We start from the raw sequence: 26,950 nt of genomic DNA, 5'->3' as shown, positions 1-26,950 counted from the left end.
CACCGCTCAGAAGCTTACAAGCTTACAGGAAAGGCAGGAAAAGAGCACAAATGCGGGCTTTTAAACCAGAAAGTTGAAAGAGATGGAAAAACTTCTCAAAGTGCTAATAAACTTCAATTTCTGGGCCGGGAACCACTCCTCTTGTGGTAGATGGGCTTGCCTAGTGCTTACCACTCCCATTGATAAGCTAGAAGGCTTCACTTCAACTTGGGGGGGGGGGCTCAGAAGCTTACAAACAGTCCTGGATACAGCAAATCTGTATCTGGACTAGACTAGTTACAGGAAACGTAGAAAACAAGCTTAGAACTTTTTAAGTAGCAAAAACAGCACTAAAAACAATTCAGCTGCAGTGCAAGCTAGAACACTTGAGTTGTATCAGTATTAAAGCAAATACGGTTTAAATAAATGCAATTTATTCATACAGTATTTTGAACTGAATTCAGTTGTTTAATTCAACTCTGATTTTAAGTGCCAGAAGAATACTTAGCTCTATATTTCCAGATTGTTTGAGAAGTACACTCTATCAGAACACAAGGAGATTCTAGCAATGGCTGTATTCTTCTGGTCATTTACATCTTTGATTTGAATTAGGCTCTTCACTTTTTAAAGTCCTAACCCTTATGGCCCTCCTCTTTTTATCAGCACAGATGGTATCAGTTGCTCTTATTTTCCTGGCAGTAATACTTGTCAGCTTTAGTAATATTCAAAAGCTTTCCTTCACCTTGTTTTGACCTTTATACAATCGGCACTTAATCAATTCCTCACTTCATTAGCTGTTCTACCCCAGCTTTATTACTTTGTGTTCACTACTTCATACTACCAACAGGTACTGACATTCTGAAGTAAATTTCTCCTGTACGAGTCATTAAGCAGCTAGTAAACATTTTGCAAGTTTTTTACTCCAGAGACTCCCATCTCGCTTGCATTTACTCATGGACTGGTGATACTCTAATGCAGCCTGCTGGGTTTCCTGGTTGCTAGTTGCCTCTGTCACCCAGATTGCAGGAAATAGTTCCTGGTCTTACTGAGGGACAAAAAACCTTAATCTACATAGAGCCTTCCAGGTGCGAGAGGTTCACAGGAAAATAAACAGCTTGCAAGTGATTCTTCAGTCATTTGGTATTGCAGATCTAGTTTCTTTGCAAGTGACTACTTGTATCCTCATCCAGTCACCAAAAGGCCCCTTTATTACTTCAAGAGGTCACCTCAGGGATTTACTCTTTGGAAAACTCCCCAAGAATATTCTGCCTTTCCCCATTTCTCCTTTCTCCTACGCTTTGAAGAAAGGCACTATTTCAAAAGCCAAAGGTAACTCATAATTCCTTCTAACCCTAACTATCAAGGAGCACTGCTGTCTTACTCCTCTAAGCCTCATATGGATCTTCACTTCTCAGGCTAGCAGCATGTTTTTTCCAGTTTCAGTAATGGCCATTATCCTAGTAATCATTTCTGCCCAGTGAACATGGATTAGAAAGACTTGGATGTGGACTTGCTTTGTAATCTGGACCTGTGTGTAGCACCTCTACCTAGATTTTCTTTTTATTTGATTCTGGTCTATTCCTTAAAGGTCTCCTAACTGCTACTTTAAAACCTTTAAGACCAACATTCTGCTTCCTTAGTTTGAGGCATCTTTTGTGCTCTCCAGTCAGACCTCCAGCTTCTCTTACAAATGCTTGCTGTTAGCTTTCAAAGCAGCTAATCTCTTGGGGGGGGGGTACATTATTCCTAGTCTGCCAGATCTCCGCTTTGGACATTGTGCTGTGAACCTCCATATCTGTCCATGTGAACCAACCCATTATTCATATCAGATGTGACCATGCAATCTAATCAGTCCATAGTATTGCCAGTATTCTTCCCTAATTACACAAACCATGGGAAGCACTTTATTGTATGGATGTGTAAAGGCAATTAAGATTTTATTATGGTAGGGCCAAGGCCACGCCATTCATACATGCCAAGGTTGATGTCCCCTTTCCAGGCAGTTTAAGATTGCATTTATAGATGACTTGTGGTTGCAGTTCTGGTATCACTGAACACAGACAAGCTGAATGTGATTTCTAGGTCTAGATCATTCTCCATTGCTGCAGTTATGTGGTTTCTTTCACAGGTCATGCAAGTGGTTGAACTTGGGCTTTTGTCCTTATGATGGAACTTCCCATGAGTTATGCACATGTGGAAGTGAATACCTGGATGGGTTTGCATAATCATGGGGAAATTTGGAGTTTTTTTATTAGCCAGCTTGAGACAGCATTAGTGTATATTTTATGAAATTTTGTTGTGTAGGATGATTACAGTTGTCAGATATCTACAGTACAAAGTTTACCCATTACTGTCATTAAATATTTGATCTAAATTCTGAATGCAGTTGATACAGTAATGTGGCTATAATTGGTGGTTACATTTGTGTCTGAAGGGGGTGGCAGTGGATAGCACTGTTTTGCAGCTTGCTGTGGCTGTTTATGTAATTTGTTCATGATCATCTAAGGTGACTATAACTGGTCACATCTGTGTGTTTATGGCTTTCAAATTACTATGTTCAACTATTATAATGCAATATCTGGTGTCCACTTGCAGTGTGGTTACCATTACTTGGTATGGGGGCTATTTACTGGTAAAAATGACCCTGTTGTCATTTTCTTAGGCTGAGAAGCCATGGCTCTTCAGGAGCATGTTTGAGTATTTTAATGAGGCTGCTTTCTCTGAGGAGAAATTGAAGTACATTGGCAAGACTACACACTTTCAGATAGATGTGATAAAAATGTCTGACTCATGTCTTTTTGTGGATGAAAATGACTGACCCTGCTTTTTGCCCAAGCTGTTCCTTCTGGCTGTGCATGTGAATCCACCTAGAATACCTTACTATAGCTGTTGTTTGTACACAATTTTGAGGTGTGTACACTGAAATTAGTCAACTGATGGGTCCTGGCATCTGTCTGTAGATGAATGTGTTGGGGGTGATTATGTTGGTCATAACTTGTTTCTATCATAGGCAAAATTAGCATTGCACACTAAGTGACCATCTGTAGTCTGGGCAGGATGTGAGATGGCAACTAATCACTGGTACAGTGGTGTAAGTAATTTTGCAATCTCACCCCACTTATTCAGAGTTTTTGGCTTTGAGGCCTGTGTGAAGTTTGCAAGTCTTCTCTGCGGGTTTTATCCAAATGCTTAGGTTTCCTTGTCTAAACCCTCTTCAATGCAAGGTACACAGGCATAGCAAGGGGTGGCCCTATTCCCTGCTTTGGGCCCCATGTAGTCTAAACCTGGCTCTGTACAGGTAGGCAAAGAGGGTCACTTGATGGGGGAGCTGGTGATAGTGTGGCTCTTTCAAATCTCAGAAGTGTAAATGGATCACAGTAGCTTGTCTTGGTGCAGTTTACTGGAAGCAACAGATTGAAATACGTTGGATGTCCTTTTTTTTTTTTTTTCTCTCCCCATCATCCTAAAACACAAAACCCATGAGTGTAGAGTAAGAAGACCTGCTGTTTCCATACATCTGACAGCATGAAATGTTACTGTGGCAATTTCACTTTCATTCCACTCTAAACAGAAAATGGCTCTCCTTTTGTAGACTAGGGTGAAATATGCTACGTGAATGCATGCTAGCAGCAGCTCCAAATATATGCCTATAAACATTTTTATTCCACTCTTATCCCAATCTAACACCAGAGCAGTATAAAATCCTCTTGAGGATAGGAAAAGCAGACACTTCCCAAACATGATTTATGTATCCTTGCAAACAAGTAATCTCAGTAGCATAACTAGGGCAGGGTGAGAGGGGTAACTACCCTGGGTGCAAAGTGGAGGTGTATGGTCATTCGATCCTGGGTGGTAAATTGCATTTGTGACCAAACCTTAGCACAGTTTGCTGCAGTTATAATACTCTCTAAACCTGAGCACTATAGCTCTCCATGTAGTCTGAGTATAAAATGTACCAAGCTACAGTTTTCTAAGAGGAAATTTGTTATAAAATGGGGTCTGGGTCCGGGCACAAACAGGACCTCAATGGCTGGGCTGGGGGTGGGGGTGTTGTGCATCTAGTAACCTGATTGGTAAAGCTGTAGAAGGAACATCCCTTTTCAATGGAAGAGCTGGGGGAGGGGGGCTTAGATTTGTAATAAGCCGACTACTACAGTGCAGTGATTGGCTTAACAGTGAAGTGCAGTTTTCTCTTTTGGGAGTGGGCACCGGTTCATGGTACCATCACAGGGCACTAGTTGAGCCAGCTTACACCTCTGATCAGTTAGGCTTTGTCTTTAAAAATTACACTTTGGATGTGATTTAATTCTTCCATGAAAGAGAAGACCACAAATTGCCATATTTTTGTGCAGGTAATCATTAAATCAAAAGGTAGGAAATAGCTCCGAAATTTAATTCGGAGCATCTAATTCTCCATAGGCCTAGACCCTCTGCAGTATGTCTGTTTTTATTACAGAGCAGTCTTAGCCAGTAAAGAAAACTTGGAAGAAGAGCCAATAAGGCAGTGTGGGGGAAAATGTTACCTGCTTTGATGTGGGGGTTAGGAGGGAGGCACTTATAGGTGCAGAGGAGAGGATCAACATGCAGTAGAGTAGGTGCAGGTGGTAGGGATGGGTGCAGGGAGGTAGGATCATTGTGCAGTAGAGTGGGTGTGGGGGAGGAACAGTGCAGTAGATGGGTGCTATGGAGACCTTTGTCCTGGGCATTATTCCCCCAAGGCTGGCCCTCCTAATTAGTCTCAGACATGTGTAGTATGTGGCTAGAATATTAGATAACTGAAGGAATCTGTGGTTGTGGTGACGGACTCAAGTTGGGTGACAAATTAACCTACTATAAATAGCCCCACCCATTCAGTTGCCTCATGCCAACCCTTCTCCTTGCTTTGAAATCAACTGCTGGTGTAGGATACTTCCTATGACAGTCTGCTACTAGGTTAGAGGTTTAAATTTCCATTAGAAATATTGTAGTATACCTGCTCTGGCAATACCACCACTGTGGCTGCATAGATGATCCCTTGGGCCCTTGCCATCACACTATAGACACGCCAGTGCTGAGGGAGCAAAGGAGCGGATGACTGATCAGGGAGGCTTGGTCAGCACCCATGGAGGAAAAAAGTGCTTAAAGAAATTTCATTTAGGAATATGGAAGTCTGAAATCTCATTTGGTGGCTATAAGAGTAGGTATTGCCTAAAATGTCAAGTTCATTGAAGCAAGTTTTGTATGTTGCCCTGAGGGAGTAGGCAGCACAACCATCTTCTTGCCATTACATTTTTTTCTTGTGCTTTTGCTATGCTAGCGAGCATGGTCTCCTCCCTAGTGGATCTGAGCCTGTTCATTCCCTCATGGTGTGGCATCCCCAGAATCACTGGACTATAGACTTCCCCAACTGGTATTCCAGTCTGCTCAGAAGTGGCGATGACTTGCAGAGGGCACCTTTAGTGGCTTGTTCAAGTGATTTAGTGGGGATTGCTTTAGTTTTGAAGCCTTTGATTTCTGGGGCACATGGTTGAAATACAATGTATAGGTTACATTAGAAGAATATTATATTATATTATTATATTATATATATATATATATATATATATATATAGATATATATATATATATATATGTATATATATATATATATAATTTTTTTTGCTTGGTGATTTTTATGCAAACTGACTGGGATTGGGATGTATGTGGTCTAGTTTTGCACTTTTGCCTTCTTAGATCCAGAGTCCTATATCTTAACTGACCGGTGCACTGTTGAAATTGATAAGAGGATACCTTGTGGAATCGCTGAAGTGAATCAAGTGGACTGTGAATCAAGTGGTTGTTGCTATGATTTCAACACATCTCAACCCTGCTATTATGGGAATGAAGGTATTGGTGTTCAGTTTTTATTGAACTAAATGTTGGGGGTTTCAAAATGAGAAGTTGACTAACTGTTGCATAATTTTTTTCATTTAGCAACCATACATTGCACAGAAGATGGTTTCTTCGCTATTGCCATCTCTAAAGATGTGACAAAACCACCATTAAACCTGGATTCTATCAGAATGGCTGGAAAGCAAGGCTGCAATGTTACTGACTGGATTCTTCACAAGACTACAGAGCTGCTTATTCTTAGGCTACCTTTCAGTCCTTGTGGAACTGCTGCTTTTCAGGTTGTCTAAACTCTTCCATTGTATTCCTAATCCTCTGACCGGAAGTAGCATGATCTGGTTATTGTAACTGGGATAGTCCTGAAGAAAAATCAGGCAATATGCTTATTTCCCTTATGAGTGACTTAAGGTTCTGTCTTTGTGATTGTAACTAGTCAGGTTTCAAAACCTTGGCTAAGCTTGAGAATCTGACAGTGGCCTGTGAGGCTGCAGGGGAGGTGTTTGAAAGGGTTGGTTTGCACTGCTATTTGGAAAGAGGAACTCATTGACAATACATATTAAGTTTAAAAGATTCTGACTTGTTTTACTAACTACTTGGATAATAGTGTAACCTGGATCTGATGCTTTGGGTGGGTACTAAAATGAGAAATGGCTAGTTCCTCTTGCATATGCCATTGAATACTGGACCTTCGTTTATGGAAGAGTTTCTTGTGCATTAGCCAGAGATTGGTTCAGTAGGTTACCTTGGCAGCAGCCAAGTTTGATGGGAATGATTCCTTTAATTTTTGTCATGAAATGTATTTTGAGAATCTTCTCATGGGCATGTTCATAGCAAACCTGTTATGATAATACTCATAGGGACAGTTTCACAGCGAGCATAGTTTGTATCCTCACTGCATCATGCAGAAAATCTAAGCTTCTTTTCATCCCACTTTTGAGGCCAAGTCACTTAAAACAGAGCAGATGTCAAAGCTATTCTTGGGGGTGAGGAGGAAGTGCTCTAACTTTCATACTGGGCAGAGCAGAGGCTACAGCAAACAGACATTTGGACAATCTTTAGATGTCCTTGTCACTTTTGCAGTATTCTTACTAAAGGGATATCCTACCAAGGGTAGCTGTATGTCTGACGAGGCATACCAAATCCTTGGCGCATTACAGACACTGTATATTAGAAGTATCCTACATCCAGGATATAAAGTACATAACAAATGAGCACCTAATCCTCGGAACTTCCAGGATATAAAGTACATAAACAGGCATCTAATACTCTAACTTTTGCTGCCAGTCTGAATGCTAATGTTTGATTTTAGTTAAGCCCTTTGTTGCATTATTCCAGTTAGAGCCTCTGGCAGATAAGTACCCCTGTGGGGATTTGTCCTTTTTTTTTACCATTTTACATGTCATCTAGAAACTGGAAATTGAGTGGGGGGATTCCCCATAAAACACAAGTGCCTTTGGCACCTGGGCCAAGACCACGATCATACTGTGTACTATGACTGGCTTTTGTACAAAAAACCTTTGTAGCCATTTGTCCTCTATTTCTTTACCTAGAGAACCAATGATTGAAGTGATTTGCTGAGAGAACAATGGCTTCTGAATCTGTCTTCCCAGGTGTTCAACTGCCTCTTAAGTAAATAAACATCTATTAAACTTGCTATCCAGCCTCTGCTGGACATGTCTAGGTCAGACGAACGCAAGGTCTGTTCTATAACTAGCATCCCCTGTTGTGACCAAGTTGAAGGCTGACATATGGTTTGCTTCTATATCTGCTGAGGTTGGGCACAAGTCTGCAGATGAGAAGGGGAAGCTGTGGCTGATTATTTTGGAAGGGCCTAGGGGGTTCCACAGATACTTTTTAGGGAAGGTGTTCCTGGTTCTTTGAAGTCAAGCAGAGCTGTAAACTACCCAAGCTTGTTGGGTCTGTGCCACCTGTGAGGAAAAGGCAGAAGTTCAAGCATGCAACTCCTGTTGCCATGGATCCCCATAAAGTCAGGATTTCACTTGGGGGTCTTAAGGCCCTTATGGACTTGAAGCCCCCTTAAAGGTTCTGACCGACTCCTGTTCCCTTTTCTTCCACTTCCTGTAAATGGTTTCGGGAGTCTTGACTCTTCATATGATGTGGAGTTGGATTTTGGGGAAGATTCCCATCTACATTCTTCTCGGATCCATTCTCTTGCTCTAGGTTCTAAAAAGGAGGATTTTTTCTCCAGTTTTCCCCTACTGAGCAGCTTTATTTTGGGGGCACAATTGTAAAACCAATTGAGAACTTTCAGGGGGAGAATTCTCAAGTTTGAGGTCTAAAAAAGGTATTGAGCACTTTTACGAATGGATTGTCCCAGGACTTCTGCAATTTCTGCTGTTAGAAGCCCTTCTGGACACATTCACTGCTGCTTTCCAGGCTCCTGAATCCCCAGCCTTCTACACCCAAGTAATCTGATGGGTTTTACTAGTTTACAAGGTGTCTGAGGCTCAAAGTTTTATCTAAGAATCTTTCCTCTGACCTACAGTCCTTTATTTGTCCTGATAAAATCCCAAACTTCCCTCCTTGCAAGGACAGTAGGTCTATGGATAAGTACTGGGGGGTTACACCTCTACCACCATAGTATTCCGAGCCGTAAACTACCAGACTGGTATGACCAGATGTGTGCTGGCTGTTCTGTCTAAACTTGTTTTGACCGTGCCTGATTTCAAAGCTAAGACTTCTATTTGAGTTCTGCTCCTCATGTGGCCTGCCATTCTGCCAAATGCAATTATGATGCTGCTGCATAAGGTTCTGTTTTACACAAGTACTCCTGGCTTAAGTTAGTCTCATGACATAAAAGCTAAATTGTTGGCTTCTCTTGTATACCCAGAATCTGTTTGGTTTTGCAGCTATCAGAGCACTTTAAAACCTTGTAAGATTGAGGTCCTGCATAATCTTCCCTTTAAGACCCCCATTTTTAAGTTTCATAGGAATTATCCTCTCTGTGCAGACCAACAGAAGCCTCCCTTAAGGGGCGAGGATTCTTTCAAAAATATTTTCAGACAAACCTGCTCTGGATTTTGTGGGTCAAAAGCCCTCTTTTCCTGATAAATCTGCTTCCATTTGTTTATCCTTCTCTGCCCCTTGGCCAGATCCCCCTTTCCCTTCGGTAAACTGTCCTATCCCACCTGGCAACAGATTGCCATGGATTCCCAGGTTCTTTATGCAATACAAAAAGGTTACTTCATGGTTTGGAAATCCCTTTCACCCTTTTGAAGGATTCCTCATCCTCCACTTTACCAGCTTCCTTATTTCCTACCAATTCAGGACCTTTTGGCTCAAGGAACTATTAAGCCTGCTGTCTCTGATCAGAGAGGCACAGGATTTTTATTCCAGGATGTTTTTGGGTTCCAGGAAAGGAGGGCTCTTGAAGGCCCATTCCAGATCTCTCCTTTCTCAGGATTTTTTCAAGGGCTTCTTTCAAAAAGGTTCTCTCCAGTCCCTGTTGCTCTTGCTGCTTCCTTAGGCATATCTGGTCTTGCTGGAACTAAAGGATCCTTATCTTCACATTTCTTTTCAGGAAGTATTTATGGTTCTCTGTTTCCTCGCATGCAGTTCTCTGCTCTGCCTTTAGGTCTTCCTGCAGTTTTGGGAGTCTTTACCAAATTTCTGGCTCTGGTCATAGCTTACTGTAGACATTCTGGTATCCAGATTTTACCCTGCCTGGGCAACCTTCGTATAAAAGCCCCTTCCAAGCACCTTCAGAATCTCAACTTTACAATGCTTATGCAAAGTGCGGGGGTGAAACTCTATCCTTTGAAGCAGTCAAAACAGACAATAGTTTTCTCGAATTTAAGACTCAAACCTTGCGTATAGTGGCTTTTCATCCTCCCATGGTCATGTTCTTGATAACTTTCCTCCAGTTTCCTCTCTTGGAGATGCCACTTGAAGAGGAAGAGCTGCTGTGGGCTCTGGGGTAAAGTAGTTTCCACCATTTCTATGGTTCCTTTAGCCAGGTAGCACATAAGGAAGTTTCAGTGGTATCTAAAGAAAATATGGCTTCAACATTGCCACCCTCTGGAATTTTCCATTCTTTTGCTGGTCTCTTACTGGAATTTGCGGTGGATTTATCAGATCTCTGAATCCAAGCCTACCTTTTCAAGCCCTTTCTTCCCCACAGGAGCTGTATACAGATGCTTTAGATCCAGGATGGGGGCTTCCAAAATTATCTGGGTCCAGGATTGTGGTCTCCCCAACAACTGGAGGACCACAACATAAAGGCCTCTGCTTTTGGCTCTTCAGGCCAACCTCTGGGTTTCCAGTCCACTCCTGGTTTACACAGACATTGCTGTGGTATGTAAGCATTGGGAATTTTCCATTTACAATCCAATTTTTTAAGGCAGTTTACATTTCCTCCAAATCTTCTGGTTAGACGCCTGAGCAAGTCTAGGGAAGATTCTCACAAATAGATGCTTCACAAGAAGGTATACCTGGACATTATTGGTGGGGTACTCCTAGATCTGTGCATCTCCACCCTGAAGAGGTAGTTTCCCAGCTTCTGTTCCAGGGTGCTGAGTTCTCAGTCTTGGAAAGTGGACACCATGATTTTTTTTCTTAAGTTACATTTCTGTATGCTTTTATCCCTCTTTTGGTCTCCCACAGACTCTTGTGGGACAGACTGAAAATCTGGTTGACTTCCTTTGGACCTAGACAGTATTGGTTCCTCCTGTTTCATCTGGCCAGGACAAATTGTCACAAGTTACCTCACAGGATGGATCTCCTCCCACAGGACAAGGGCTCTCACTGTCATCTGCTTATTCTACATTTGACTCCTTGGGTGATAGAAAATATGTCGAAAAAGAATCAAAACCCTGAGGACATGCTTCAGGTTTTGGAGGAGACCAGAAAACCCACTACTAGAAAGTCTTATTTTTTGCACTGCTTTTAGCTGCTAGTAAGACCTCTCTCCCCTCCCAAGCCCCTCTCTATTGAAGCTTATTTTAACTATACAGCACCGGGTTTGCTTCAAGTAAATCTTGTGTAGCTTGAGGCCAGTGTCCTTTTGTAAGCATACTTCTGCTTGTATTTTATTTCTTTTTATTTATTTCTGGTGACTATACCTTTTAGAAACTTTATATCCTTGTCTCTCAAGCTAGTTTTTCACTATCTTTTTCTGATTGTTTCTCTGACTTCATCTTGACTAGGGTGCTAGCCCTGCTCCATTCACCCTTTCTATGCTAGGGCTCACTTCGCTCCCCTACCCCCATTCCCACCCACCCCATTACAATTGCATTTATACCTAACTATCCCTCCCTTTCCTGTCCCACTGGCTACTACAATTCCACTTCCTGCCTATTGCCACAACCACCTTGCTCATCTGTCAATCTTGTCAACACTACTTCCTCTACACCATTGTCTCTACCTACTCTATCTGACCATATTTATTCCAACATGTATTATTTTCTAATATCTTCTGCACTACTACTTAGTCTCCACCTTTCACCACTCCAATCTCTCTGACCCACTCCTGTGATCACCAACTTCTCACTCATACAACATATATCCAACTACTTCATCTTTTACTATCTCCCATAATCTCTCTACTACCTCTGCCTCAAGTCTATATAAGCCATCCATAATACATGATTTTAAACCTTCCCACAAAACTATACAAACTCCATCTAGCATCTACTACACACACTCTCCTCACTAAAAAACCTACTTTGTTCTGGAGATATCCATCCCAACCCTGACCCTCTTCTCCCCACCCTAACTCTCCCCAAAACTACCTCTATACTTGCCCCAAACTTACTCCTCTAACAGTCACCAACCTCAGTCACAACAATCCTCTCCATCCAAATACTTAACTATTTACTCATTGAATATTCAGAGTCTAGCAAATAGTTACAGAGTTGCACTCATGGATAGCTCTCAATACCCCTCACATCCTCTCCCTATCTGAAACCTGGCTCAAGCCACAAATCTCATAGTGAAATACTCCCTCCAGATTATATCTTCCAATCTGATAGACCTGTAAAAAAAGGAGTGGCATGGCCATCCTCTACTCAGACAACCTTAACATACCCTTCCCCAATTCCTGACTTCCTCCCAGCTGAAATCATTATCCTTAACTGCTATCTGAATCCCCACATAAAAACTTGCAATTGCCTCTATCTACCTTCCTCCTGGTAACAATCTGCCCATTCTTGAAAACATCCTATCCTGGTTCTCCCACAACATACCATATGAGACACTTTTATCCTTGGTGATGTCAGCATCGATTGGTCCAAACTCATAGCTGACTGCCCCCAACTCGGCATCAACCTATACGGCTTCCACTAACTTATAACCTCTCCCACTCACTTCCATAAAAATTCCACCTCCACCTTCAGCTCCATCATAGACTGGATTCTTGCCAATTCCCCTCACCAATACCACCATCCCACCACCTTACCTGACTCCCTCTGTGATGATCTCCCTACCACCATCTTAAGACAATACTCCCATATTCCTAAACCCCACCTTATAAAAGACTGTCTAATACTATCAACTTTAAATTCATCCCAATTTAACTCCAGTCTCCACAACATAGATTGGTCCATCCTAAAACACCTCCCCCTAAATGATGTTGTAAGTACTTTCAATAGCATCTTCATGAGTACTCTAAACTTCTTGGCTCTCTCTAGGAGGATCAGAGTAAAATCAAATCCTGGTCCCTGGCACTCCAAAGAGAACTAGGTCCCTTATGAAATGGAGATGGTGCTTGGCAAACCTGGACTAAAACTAAACCACCTCTTCAAAAATACAGGAAACTGAGGAACCTTGCAAAAAACATGCAACTAATGACAGTTATACTACAGTTCTGCTCAGTTTAACAACAAATCCAATTCTTGAAATATTTGGTCAGCTCTCGTCAGCCTCTATCCTGGAAAGCCCTCTAATCTCTCCCCATACCTTAACTCTTCCTCTCAGGAAACCGCTACCCTCCTGAATCAACAATTTATCTCTTCATCCAAAATCTAGTAACCGCTAAGCCAAACTCTACTTTTGACACCCACCCCTCCAAGTCCCACTAACACAACTTTGTTTTCTTTTGAGCCAGTTCCCATTAATTACATCAAATCTCTACTACTCAAGCTAAAACCCTTGCTCTCCTTCCACTGACAATCTATCAAACTTGCTGCTGACTCAATTGCCTGTCCTATATCTGTACTAATTAATCAATCTATTCTGGAATCAACTGTCCCCACCCTTTGGAAATCTTTCTTTACTATCCCTCTTCATAAAGGTGGAAACTCCACTGTCCCCTCAAACTGCTGACCCATTGCCATTCTGCCCCCCCTCCAAGATATTAGAAAAATGTATTCACTCAAGCTTCTCAATCACCTCCTCACACACCACTTACCCCTACCCAACGTGGATTTTGTCCTCACCACAGCACCACCACTGCCCTCCTCTCCTTCACTCATATCATTGCAGAGGCCCTAGACAACAATAAACTAATTTCCTGTCTCTTCCTAGATCTCTCCAAAGCCTTCAGTACTGTCTCTCCTCCTCTACTGCTATCAAAACTCTCAAATCTCCACCTATCCCCCTCCGCACTTGCCTGGTTTTATAGTTACCCATCTGGCAGTGAACAATCTGGCAGTGAACAATCTGTCATGGCAAAGCTCCATCTTGGGACCCCTTTTGTTTAACATCTTCACCAATGATCTTTACACCTCATGCAAAAAATCCCCCCTTATTCAGTATACCAATGACTCCACACTTGTATCCATCTCAAATAATTCCTGAACTACACTCCCTGACCCAACAGGCCCTACTATCCACTGAACAATGGCTCTCACCCTATTGATCCTAAATCCCAACAAGACCAAACTCCTATTTTTCCTTCCCCATTCTTTCTCATCACAAAACCTCCTTTTTTATTAAATCTTCTAACAATACAACTATCCAACCTGACACCCACACAACTCCTAGGGGTCGTCATTGATGACAAACGAAAGTTCAACCTACACATACTCCAATGTATAAAAAAAAAACAGAAAAAACCAAACTGTTTTCTATATTGGAACAAAAAATTCCTAGCCCCTGAATCCAGACTTACTCTGGGCTAGGCACTCCTCCCCTCCCTATTCTACACCACCCCAGTTCTTACCAATATCCAGGCCTCCACTATAAAACTCCAACAGACTTGCCATAAAATAGCCAGATTCATTACTAACTCCCCATATAACTCACACCACTGCATTTCTTTAAACTCTCTTCAATGGCTTAAACTTCCCCAATTTCTATCTTATCAGTTTCATATGCTACACTCTATTCTTTATAAACCCTCCTCCTGTCCATCTTTATCTTCCTTAGTCTTCATCTACATCCCATCCGAACCCTCCATACTTCGAACCAACGATTACTTGATATCTACCACCCAAAAATGTCAGTAGGCAAACTACTCTACAAACATTCCCTTGCTTGGAACAAATGTCCCCTTGACTTGCGTTCAATCTCCTATACCCCACACTTTAAAAATGAACTAAAAGCTTATTTTCTCATTTCCAGTACCTGCCCTTGCCATGACCCCACCTAGTCTTCCTTCCCTTTATGTACCCTCAAAAGGACCATACTTAGTACCTCATTACACCTCTCTCTCCAATGTCTACCTCTCTCTCCAATGTCTACTATGCACTTGCATGATTTCATACAAAGTTTTATTGTTAACCTATTGAACTATATCAATGTAAAATTGTTAGTTTCTTTTTAATGCAACTTTCACATATGTTGGGTTACATGCATAAAGTTAATCATTTTGCTATAACTGCTATTATATCTATATTTAAAATTAAACAAGTTTAAAAATGTACTTGTTTAAAAATGTACTACTGGAGCTGTTCTCCTCGGGTCTCCACTGAAAATGGGCCACAAGCCCAGTTGGACAAACCTGTTTAACAAATGTCAATAAATAAATCTTGTTGCTAAATGGGGAAAAGATTTCCTTACTGGTATCTCTGGCATGAATAGGAACCACTTTTAGTTGGTGTTCCTACAGTTATCTGTGTGAATTGCTTAATTCTGGTTTAGCATATTCCTATGTCCAAGCTCATTTTGTCAACCATTTCTACTTCTGTCCTTGGAGCCGTCATTTTTCCATTAGGTTTGAAGTTGAAACAGTTTTTAAAAGGTGTCCTTCACATTAGGCCCCTGAGAAATCCTATTCCACCTTCTTGGGACCTTTAATTTTGTTCTGGAAAAATTGATTATGCCTTCTTTTGAACTTGCAGCTTTCTCTTGTTAATTCTGTACTTGGAAGACTTTTTTGTTTGGCTTACATCTGTTGAGAGGGTTTCTGAACTCCAGGCTAATGGCAGTTACTGCTTTTTGATTCACAGGGATGGTTTCTCTTCAATCCTGTTATACCCAAGGTAGTCGGTGTCTTGCTCGTAATCCGTCCATTTACCTTCCTTACATTTTTCTATTCACCTCAGAATTCTGGTGAGAGGGTTCTCATAGCTTATATTTGTGTAGATGACCCCGATCTATCTAAAACTATAGATTTTCATGAGCAGCTGTTTTTTATGACAGGAAAATGGGTTTGACTGCGTTTCTAAGCAAATGTCTTCCCTTGGATTTCTAGGATCATTTCTTTTGTTTTCATAGTAATCCGCTTTCTTCTGTTCATGCTCATTCTACTAGGGTGGTAGCCTCTTTGGTATTAAGGGTCTTGATGCTAGATCCATTTTGGAAGCTGCTACTTGGTCTTCTGTGCATAATTTTATTAAACTGTACAAGTTGAGTGCAGTTTCTAGGGCTGGTCTTGCAATGGCCATCTTTCATGATTTTTGAAGGGTTCTCCTGTTACTTCCTCCTTGCATCTTGTACTGCAGCTTTTGTACTCTCCCATTAACAAGGGAAACTGTGATACCCACCACTGCCACCAATATGCAATGTCCCCACACTGGGCCAGAAACTGGAGGCTGAATCCTCAGACACTGGAAAGGGACATGCACTTTGAATACAAATGGATTCACTCTGCATTTCCAGATGCAGACCTCCCTGCATAAAGTACAATTTCTCTTCAAAGCACACAGGGAACACACTCGGCCCATGATCTGGATTTCTCTGTATGTTGCCCTCCAGATCCCAAATAAGATCCCCCCCCCCTTGTACAGTTCTAGGGTTAGGTCCTCACTGAGTATTCCTTGCCAAGTTCTCCAGCACCCTCTCTGAACCCACTGCTGTGTCTCCCTGCCTCAAGTAGCTGACACTCTGATTTAATTTTCTCAAAGTCCTAGCACAGATTACCCACGCTACCAACTTTACCCAGACTATAAGGTAGATTCACTGCCACTAGTCAGTTATAAGGCTCTTAAAAGTGTATCCAATTATGCTGAGTAAAGTTAATACAAATGATAGTAGTTGACCAAGACATCTAGGCCTTCTGGAGTGGCTCACAGATTAACCAAAAATGTAAGTACTCTCAAAGGTTAGATCCTTTCTACAAGGGACAAGACACAAGTTTTATTTATATTTAATAAATAGAACATGAAAATATTGAATATATATTTGCAGTAAACCAGAGCTCAAATCACAAAATATTGAGATTTACATTGATGGACAGACTTGTACAAATGAAGAAAAACACTTGAGTTTCATTATATTCCTGACTGAGAATTTACTCTTCCCTAATAACTTAGGCAAGATAAAATGAGCAGTCGTTCTAGTTGGGCCCCCAAACAGAATACTCACTACTCTGATTTCTGTTTGTAATATCCAAAAATATAATTTCCAAGAGGGCTGGCAGAATGACATCACCTGACTCTAGGTTCTCACCATATTTTTTTTTGAAGCGAAGTAATTTTAGCATAGACTGCTATAATGCACATAAATGTTTTATGGCAGTACCTGGGGCTTCCCCTCTTTTAACTGAACTAATGCACAAAGGCTTTCCCAGACCTAGTGTCTCCAGTCATGGGGTGATTAACCTCATTTGCACTTTCCTTGCTTTTCTTACAGCAAGCTAGTTAACTGTTGCTGTCCCAGTATCCCCTATTAAAACATGCATTTAATTCAGTTACAATAATACATGTACATTTCTCCATTTCAACAGGATACACATGAATTTTAACACAAGGAAAATTCACACATTTTCAGCACAAGCATCTTGTATAAATCAGCTTGATAGTCAAAGAACATATCATTCTTTACAAAACTCCAGCTGGCTATACTGGCATTTGCCCTTATCACACTACAACAGTGATATGGAAAGATGGTCCAGTTGTGCAACTACTTATAACAGTAGATACCAACTTTTCACTATTGCAGTATTCTGTCTCTATATCCTTCCCCATTGTTCTCCTGTTTTCTTGCCCTTTGGATGATGGGTCCTGTCTTCCCTTTCTGGATGTGCATGCTTTTGTTCCTCATGGATTGCTGTGGTGGTTCTGGGGTTAATGCAGTTCTGACGATTAAATACCTGAATGTTAGTAGTGTACCTTGTGTCCTGGATGTAGAACATTTGACGTACTACCTTTGGAAGGGCCTAAGGCTTTGGTATGCTAGCCGGAAGTATTTTCCTCTAGGAAATCCCTTTAGGGAATACTGCAACAGTGAAAGACATTTGTTATGGTAAGATCTTGCAGAACTATACTTTGGCATGTTTTTGAATCAATTGTTTACCAGAGAAATGAGCACTTGTCCTAGTTTCTGGCTAAAAGATGTAATGATAAGGCTGGCCATGAAGGGAAATGTGCCTGATACCTCGCATTGCTAAACTCCTATCCTTCATAATACAAAGACCAGACATTCTTGCTCTACACTTGGTCTGAGGAATGTGGTTTATGTTCTGCAGACATCTTTAATTGGCCTACAGTACATTTGATATTCCAGACTTGAGTAATGGAATTAACATTACAGTGAGGTTATCTTTGTCGAGACTTTTTTCAGCAATTTAAAAAAATACAGGTGGGGTTATTGTAGTAAAAACGTTTAAAGTATTGCTTTATGGTGGAGCGTTGCATGTTTAAGATACAGTCCATGAAATCTACAAGTAAGCAAGCCAAAGGTAACTAGGTTGTCCAAAACGATTACAATTTATGGTATGTTTGACATATTTGTAAGTAAAAAATCTGAAGTAACAGTAATTAATTATTTTACAATGTTGGTCTTAATTCTTATAGGACTACTAATGGTCAAAAACCAAGTTGTGTACAACACTGGATTCTTTTCATCCTAATCAGCCTGGCATGAAGATGTGTATCTGAGCTGTCCATTTGTTAGTGCTCCTGCAAATTTTACCCATAATTTCTATGGGCCTCCCTATCCAAGTTTGCTGTCTAGCTGCCACATGAACCACGAGAACAATGAAAACTGATGCAACAGAAGTATCAGTTTGGGAAGGAGGAATGTTGCAAGGATTTAACTCATTCCCTCCAATGGAGCTCTGAAAGTTTACACTAACTTTCAATGGGCAGAGCCTAAGCTTTCTGAAGGAATCTGTTTATCCTCATTTCAAACAAATGTACATATATCTGGAACCATAGGGTTACCATCTGTCCCACTTTCAAGGGATAGAGTCTCTTTGAGCAGTTATGTCCTGCAGGGGGAAAATAAAAAAAAAATAGCAAATGCCCTGAGATTTTGGACAAAAATATCTCCTAAGTTTTCTTTAATAGTTGCACAAGTTTTTTTTATCAAACATCTAAATGTTATGAAATAATATAAGCAACTGAAATGATACAAGAATAAGTTTTTATTTTGTCAGAAAAGTGAAGTTGTATCCCTTGTACTGACAGGACTGGCCTTAGGTCAACTGGTGCCCTAGGCAAAAGGGCTCCATGGCACACCCCCTCATTACCACTGGGTGCTCCCATCCTAGTCTTACCTACACCAAATAAATACTAGAAAATTGCCCCTGCTAGAGTGGTACCCTAGGCAGCCAGCTAGCTGCCCTATGTCCAATGCTGGCTATGTGTACTGGCTGTGAATGTTTGTGTCCTGCAAAATCTGACAATTCTACAAAAAATGTCCCACTTTGGGCATTTGAAAAGGTGGCAGCCTTATAGTTTACTGAAGTGTAAATGACTATCTTCAGCACATACCATTTTATAATGGTCATACTCTTTAGGTTCCAAGTCTTAAAACTAGGTTTAAGTCACAGTAAACACAACTATGTTTGTAATATTTTAAAACTAACTATCTCTGCAACCACTCATTACACATGCTGTCATCACCATGTTCATCTAGCTGAGTTTTCGTATGAGCAAATCAATTGTCTGCACTAAGTGGTTGAGCTGTATTAACATTTGACAGTGTGAATAAGCTTGATCTGTAACTGCACTAGACAGAGGTCAAATATAAGCACATTTTGCAATTTTGTAAGCTTTATGGTGACTTAAGTTTGTACAGTGGTTTTGGAATGATTAATTACAAATATGAACAAGTAATTGATGCTTAAACCCCAGATACCTTGGATCTCTGGTGGAATCTGTACCTGTATGAAATGAAGCACCAAATGCAGCTCTAGCCCTAGAAATGTCCAGCTTCTAATGTTTAGAGAAGGTGTGTAGCATGAGCCGCATGGTTGCTGCAAAAATATGGTGGAATTCTTGGAAAAGGCTGTAAAAGTTGCTATGGATCTTGTGGAATGTTACAAACTCTAGGGTATTTGTATAGCCATCTAGAGCCTAGTAACTTTGGAACCCAGTTTGGAGCAAAAGATGGACCATCCTTTCTGAGTAGTTTGCTTCTGTACAGATAAATTGGAGTTGTCTGTGCACATCTAAGATATGACCGAGATGTTCTTCTGCACTGGAATAATTTTGAAACCTAAGCAAGCTTCAGGAACTAATACTTTCAGAAGTCATGTTGGGAATGAAGGTAGAATAGGTTCTCATGAAAACCATCTGTAGAATATTGAGAGGATGAGCAGTTAAGGCATGTAGCTCTGAAATTTTTGGAATTGAAGTAATGGCTATCAGAAATGGTTTTCAAAGACAAAAACTTCAGGACTTGGGGAAACCTTTTTAAAGTGTGTTTTAAGGCCTCCAGAACCAAATTAAAACCCTGGATAGAATTGGGCCCCTTTAATGGTCATGAAGAAATGTGCCTTTTTTCCCCAGGAAACATCTTTCTTAAATTATCATGTATGACTCGCACAGTGATGTAAATGACCATCATAGCTCCACAATCTCAGTTGCAAACATATCTTACAAATTGTGCCAACACAACTGTAGCTGAAAACATACATGTAATGTATCCAGTCATTGTCAGTCAGCCATTACATAGCTCATGCAGATCCTGCCTTCTTTTAAACATTGTTCCTCCTCTGCATGTAGTGGTCCCACATTTCCCATTTTTTCCTGTGTAATTTACTCCTACCCTTTTCTAAAGATCCCAGTTCCAGTTTTATCTCTTACTATCTTTACTTCTAGTAAAGTTAGTTTAGACTGTGATTTCCATTTTCTAGTTACTGTTTTTTTGGCAGCCATCATAATTAGACTTGGCAAGGCCTTACTATGTCTAGACAATTCCAAGTCTGTATCATAGCTCAAAAAAACAATTTCTAGTCACTCCAATTTTCTCACCCAGCATCTCCAACAGAGCAGTCTGCAGGGAATCTTTAGTCAGTCAACTCATTACACTCCCAGAAAATGTTCCCAGTTGCTTCTTTCTTCCCCATCACATCTCCAACATTTGCTGTCTACCTGAGCAAAGATTCTTTGGAGCCTTCTTGGGGTATAAAAATATCTATGCAAACACTTCCAGGCAAAGATCATAAATCTTCTAGATTTTGTTGCATAGTTGGAATGCATACCACCCCCCATTGTTTTGTAAATTGCTTATCTAGTCTCTTCCCAATTCTTCCTAATATCTTCTGATTCTTAGTTATGCAATATTTTATATGTTCTAATTTAATAGCCACTTCTGTTCTAGAGTCTAAGAACTTTACCAGTGCTGGTCTTTTGTTTAGGAGCCCCTATTTTTGCCTGTACTCTACCTTCTAATCAAGGATGCATATCTATCTCTAACCTGCAGTCCAAATTAGTTCTTTGTATCTTCCCAGTCTATTACCTTTCCCTCTCTACTTATTTGCTCCCAATACCTTGGTTCCTTTGCCACTTTTCTCCAATATAATCCTGCCCCCTCTTCCCTACTGTATGTATCCCTAATTGCAGTCACCCCTATCAGCTGGGTCTCCTTTCTCCATTTCCATATTGACTTGGTTGTTGGAATACCTTCGGCTACTTGCTACTTTATAAATATAATCTGTATGGTTATTGTTCTCAAAGGTTTGCATCCAAATTCCTAGTCTCTCCCTGTTGCTTTAACTTCACCCTGTTTAATTTCTTTCTATTTTGAGTTTTCTGCTTGTGCTATGTATAGGAGCCTTAACTGTATTGCTCTGACTGAAATACCCCTTCAAATCAGGTAATCCCAATCCATCCTGTTCCAATATGAATAAGATTATCCCGCTTGACTCTTGCAGTCTTCCCTTCCCAGATAAAATCCTTCAACCCTTTATTTACTATCCACAACTTCTCCTCTGGCTGATAAAAATATGCCTGACCTGTATACAAGATTAAATGGACTAAACATTTTAACTGCTTGTATCAATATCCATAATACAGAGCTTCCATTTTCTCAATTTTTGTATCCTCTTTTGTTTGGTATCTTTCCACATATCCTTGGCTGCCATCTCTGTATTTTAAATCTTTGCTCCCAAATACATCCTTTTATAGCTGCATAAGTATGGATATTGCAAGAAAAATTGTGCCTGAGAGGGGCTTTACACAATTTGAGCAGCTAACTTACTGTCTTAAAAACATGGGTGGCAGCTCAAAATAAGGCAGTTGCACTCTAGTGGAGTTACTAGAGCATTAATCAAAAGGCAAGATCAGGAAATGTAAAGCATCTGTAATAGAGCCAGGATATGGATCACATCCTTTACTAGAGGCTTGTGTAGAGAATCTCTTCATTGTACTATTGTAAGCCTTTTGTTTTTTTTTATCTGGGAGGCAGAATATGGACTTACCCAATCAGAAAAGGAGAGATTCTTTGACATTAACCATGTAGTTAACTTAAGGTAGATACCAAAGTGAGCGTGAACAGATGGATGAGAAAGTAGATCTGTAGGAGCAGAAGCCAAGGGGATGACTTCAGGTAAGACGTTTGAACGGGAAGCCAAATCTCTTGGCCAGCATGGAGCAGTGAGGATTACCTGCAAATTTACAGGCAGATGCCTTCTGAAGAAACTTGGTTGGGGGGAGAGAAGGAAAGGTGCAAGTATGGGAGGTTCACTGGCAGACTAATGTATACCTGGGTGATCCTACAGAGGAGGAATGAAGACACAATTTTGTACTTGGTGTTGGCAGGAGAAGCAAACAAGTTGCAACAAATGCAAACTCCATTGATTTTTGTGAGCTACAGCCTGGTTTAGAGACCACTTGCAAGTTAAGATAGCCAGATGGAATTTTTGCTTTGAGAAGGCAACCTGAGTTCATTGCCACACACTTGCCTCTCATCAAAAGGCAAGACATGGTTCCCCTTATTTGTTTTACTAGACCGCTAACATTGTACAGCTATGACTTCTAGAGGTAAGACCACCTGAAACTCTAACACTACTGGACTGCATTAATTTCTAGAATATAGTGAAGATTGGTTCAAGGTCAGTGGATGTTGGAGGCTGTCCTCCCCTAGAAATGCATCCCCAACCCCAAGGATAAAGCATCTGTGATCAGAACAGCAGCTGTGAGGGAGAAAATGAAGGGTTTTTCTCTCCGAGGTGAATTTGACCACCAATTCAAGTGAGTTCTGCATGATTGAGTTGTGGCTGATGAAGCTGTGATTTGAGACCATTGACTGGGAAGAATCCAATAGAGAATCCTCATATTTGACAGTGGACCATTGCATGTGCTATAGCCATTAACCACAACTTTGTCTTAAAACTGATGAATTTTGCTAGTGGAGTAAGTTCTGTATCTGATGCTGGAGAGTCCTTTAGTGGATGAGGCATACTTTGCAAGAAGTTGTCTAGGTGGCTTCTGATAACATTAAAATTGGAAGGTTGAATTTATTTTTGGTAATTTTACAGATATGCTTAAGGATAGGGAGAGCTGTAAAAGGTAGTCTTTGGTTTCTAGTAGGGATTCTGTGGTTACTGCAGTGAGGTGCCAGTCACCCCGGTATGGGAATGCACAGATTCCTTTTAGTAGCATGTGAGCTGCCACCACTGCTATGCACTTGCTGAACACCTGAGGGACTGAGACCACAGAGCAAGGCTCTGAATTGTTTTGTTTCCTATTCAAAAGTGTAAACTTCTTGGACTTTTTTTTTGTGTGTACTGGAGTTCTATGGAACATATCCAGTTTTCCTTGAAGCAGGGCAAAATCTATGAAGCTATGAATATTCTAATTGAGGCAATCTTTGCAGAGCTGTTGACATCCAGTGTGGAATTGCAAGAGTGAGCAGATTTTGTGGAAATGTTCTGTGAAAAGGGGGTATGGAATAGCTTCATTTCTCACACATTTGTCTTTCATGACCACCATTCACATGAAAGGGTGGTTTGATAAGTGTACCCCAACTGCCTCTAGAGGAATATAGTCTGGTAAGACTTCAGGGGTGTTGACTTGGCCTTCTGGAAAGGGTTCCCTCAACCCAGAGGTTGAAGAGATCTACTGAATCAGGGAATTGGTGTCCACTGAAAGAGCCCCTCTCATGGCCAGCCTTGACTGAGTAGTCCAAGGGGTTAGGTCTGGAATCCCCTAAATCATAGCCATTTGGAACCCCTATGAATCTTGTTAAAAGGTCCGAGTTCTTGCATCTTATGTCTGCAGTAGACAGCATTTTCCCTACCTGCTTGCACTTTCACCAGTTTCTGGTCTGGGGGATCACTTGTCAAAGGGGGCATTGGTAAAAGATGCATTTAAAATCATTTGCAAAGCCATATGGACAGAGCCAGGATTGATGTAGTCAAGCCTGTGGTCCTAGCTGCTGCTTCTGTTGTATTATGCAAAAGCCTCCTGGAAAGACCTGGGATGATTGATGTTCACGGTGGTCTGGATTTACTTAGACTTAAGTCCATGGGCTGAGCCAGAGCATCCATAGCCCATTTTGCCTGGTCCATTTAGAACTGGTTCATACGAGTCAAGTAATTTTTAATGCTTTCAAAACAAAAGTACCCAAAGTGTAGGTTCCCTTTCCCATCCATTGCCCTTGATTCTTTAGGAGATGGGTAGTGGAGGACTGATTTTGTGAGCTCTTGGTGCAGTGATCTTGGGATCCACTGGAGGACCTTCGGATGCATGCTGTCTGTCCTTAGGTGGATATAGCACTGTCTGGTTTCCTGAGGAATAGCCTTTGCAGTATCTGGTTCCTGCCTTTCCCTCCTGGAGACCAAATCTGTAAAGATGATCCGCAGGAAACCACCCAAGAATTAAAGGAACAGCGGTATGCATAGAGCAGTTTCTCATTCTGAGAAAGTGGGTCTGATGGCCAGGATCGGTTCAATTTGAGAATTTGGAAGTAATATCTTCTAGAAGGGAATTGTGGGGCCCTTTTTAATCCAAGTCTGTTGCCAGTAACAGAGTGGAAGTCCTTTTTCTTTTACATGTTCGCTTCCTGAGAACTACTTGCTGTGACTGGTCAGGCTTCATGGAAAAGTGTTTACATGATCTGCACATCTCTAAAGGATATGGTTCTGGACTGAGATGAAGGGGTACCTACGGGTGGAGATAGTGCCAGTGAAAGTGCTGTACCCTGTGTGGGAGGGGAGGAGGTAGTGATCCTTTTCTTGTCTTGAATGCAGCAACAAAAGCCATACTTTGGACTACCTCCCCAACCAAAGCAAAGGTGGTCGGTGCTGGAGAGTACTGTGAAGGAACCACAGTCCCAAGATGGAGATCAGTGCTATGGCCACAGATGCAAAGCACCCTGACACCCCCAACCAAAGCAAAGGTGGTCGGTGCTGGAGAGTACTGTGAAGGAACCACAGTCCCAAGATGGAGATCAGTGCTATGGCCATAGATGCAAAGCACCCTGACACCCCCAACCAAAGCAAAGGTGGTCGGTGCTGGAGAGTACTGTGAAGGAACCACAGTCTCAAGATGGAGATCAGTGCTATGGCCACAGATGCAAAGCACCCTGACACCCCCAACCAAAGCAAAGGTGGTCGGTGCTGGAGAGTACTGTGAAGGAACCACAGTCCCAAGATGGAGATCAGTGCTATGGCCACAGATGCAAAGCACCCTGACACCCCCAACCAAAGCAAAGGTGGTCGGTGCTGGAGAGTACTGTGAAGGAACCACAGTCCCAAGATGGAGATCAGTGCTATGGCCACAGATGCAAAGCACCCTGACACCCCCAACCAAAGCAAAGGTGGTCGGTGCTGGAGAGTACTGTGAAGGAACCACAGTCCCAAGATGGAGATCAGTGCTATGGCCACAGATGCAAAGCACCCTGACACCCCAACCAAAGCAAAGGTGGTCGGTGCTGGAGAGTACTGTGAAGGAACCACAGTCCCAAGATGGAGATCAGTGCTATGGCCACAGATGCAAAGCACCCTGACACCCCCAACCAAAGCAAAGGTGGTCGGTGCTGGAGAGTACTGTGAAGGAACCACAGTCTCAAGATGGAGATCAGTGCTATGGCCACAGATGCAAAGCACCCTGACACGAAATTGGTTCCAGGTCGGCTGAAACAGTAAACACTGCTGGGGACTAAGTTTGATTCTCAAGACTCTCAGCACTGTAGGTGCTTGGCATAAAGTGTCTGATGCGAAACTCTCTACCAGAATTCTTGATACCACAGAAAGTATCTGGGAGGAATGCTGTCTCCAAAGCCACTGATGCAGAGTCTGGTACTATGGACAGTGCGAACACTGGTGAAGGGGCCAGTCCAATCCACCCTGATATTAGAGGGGGTTATAGAATGATGCCCAGTTCCATTTGTGCAACTTTCGTCATAGGTTCCAAATCCATTTGAGGTACTACATTTTGATGTATTTCAAGAAGTATGAAAAAGGAGGTCTTGAAGGAAGAAAATGGGACAATGTCTTCTTCAGTGTGTCAGTTTGGGCTTTCCTAACTGCATTTGTCTTTCAGTTGAGGGGATCTGGGCTTTTGTGAAGAGGAAGACTGTTCCTGTTCCTTGGGATAAGTCTAAGTGTTGTCCCCCGTCTTGCATTTCCTAGCCTCTTGGTTCTCAGTCTTGTACTTGTTCTCCCTGTCTTTATCCCTGTTCTTGTCCCTCTGGTTGATTTTGAAGGGGGAAGACCATTGATTGGATCTCCTATCGCCCAAGGAGCGGTATGCAGATCCTTTAGACAATAGTCTATAGTGCTCAGGTTACTTGCTTCTATCATGAGCATCCTGCAGTGGCAGTTTATGCTGACATTTAGAACTACATAGCAAGTTACTTTCTCAACTGAGTAGAAAACTTTGCTGATTTTTATGTATACCTACAAAAAGCAAACCTTTTTTTTAACCAGCTAAGCCAAGGTAAGCCCCAAGGCTGTGAAAATCCTGGCAGATAGCCTTCATGCCGAGACAAATTTTTAAGGCAGTAGTAACAGACACTAGAAATCTGCATTGAAACCAATTAGAACAAAAACTACTAAAAAATTAAAATGGAGCATTTAGCTGTAGTGACAAATGAGATCTTTTGAGAGATGAGAAAGTGGAGGTTTACAGGAGATTATGGGTAATGTTTGCAGGAGCAGTAGTGAAAGGCTGGAATTGATCTGAGGAGCAGCTCTGTTCCTAAGAGGTGGATCAAATGGACTGATTAAATAGAATTTAACTTTTTAGGTTCTGTACAGTTCTAATGTACATTAAATTTGTTCAACCCCCAAATGGCCACAGCCTCATAGGGGGCACTAATGCTAATTTTTTGTGAAGCTTTTTAGCCATTATGCCTTTCTAGACATATATTGTACAACCTTAAGTCCAGGGTCTTGCCATTTACTTCTGAAAACAGCAGTACTCAGAAGAGCCACATCTCAATATCTAGCCAGTAAGTCTGTTTTTTTTTCTTTTCATTGAGACTCTCATTTGTTTTGACTTGTCTACTCAACTTTTCAGCTGTAGAATGTACTTGAATTGTTCTGAACAAATAGTTGCATGGAGTCTCCTTATGTTAATTCCCTCTGTGT

The 26,950-nt window shown here is 41.5% G+C and overlaps 1 protein-coding gene across 1 annotated transcript in view; it reads left to right on the top strand.

Annotated features, from left to right (window-relative positions):
- Positions 1 to 26,950, top strand: part of LOC122787549 (zona pellucida sperm-binding protein 4-like) — a 403,617-nt gene that overhangs the window by 143,113 nt on the left and 233,554 nt on the right. The window contains exons 4-5 of the mRNA XM_044054323.1: positions 5,692 to 5,844; positions 5,932 to 6,128. Coding sequence (XP_043910258.1) covers positions 5,692 to 5,844; positions 5,932 to 6,128 — 350 coding nt within the window. The remainder of the gene's footprint in view (positions 1 to 5,691; positions 5,845 to 5,931; positions 6,129 to 26,950) is intronic.

The sequence above is a fragment of the Protopterus annectens genome, chromosome 13.part0, assembly GCF_019279795.1.
Source record: "Protopterus annectens isolate FY-2018-M chromosome 13.part0, PAN1.0, whole genome shotgun sequence".
Classification (NCBI taxonomy): Eukaryota; Metazoa; Chordata; order Ceratodontiformes; family Protopteridae; genus Protopterus; species Protopterus annectens.
This window is presented reverse-complemented; position numbering and strand designations above follow the sequence as displayed.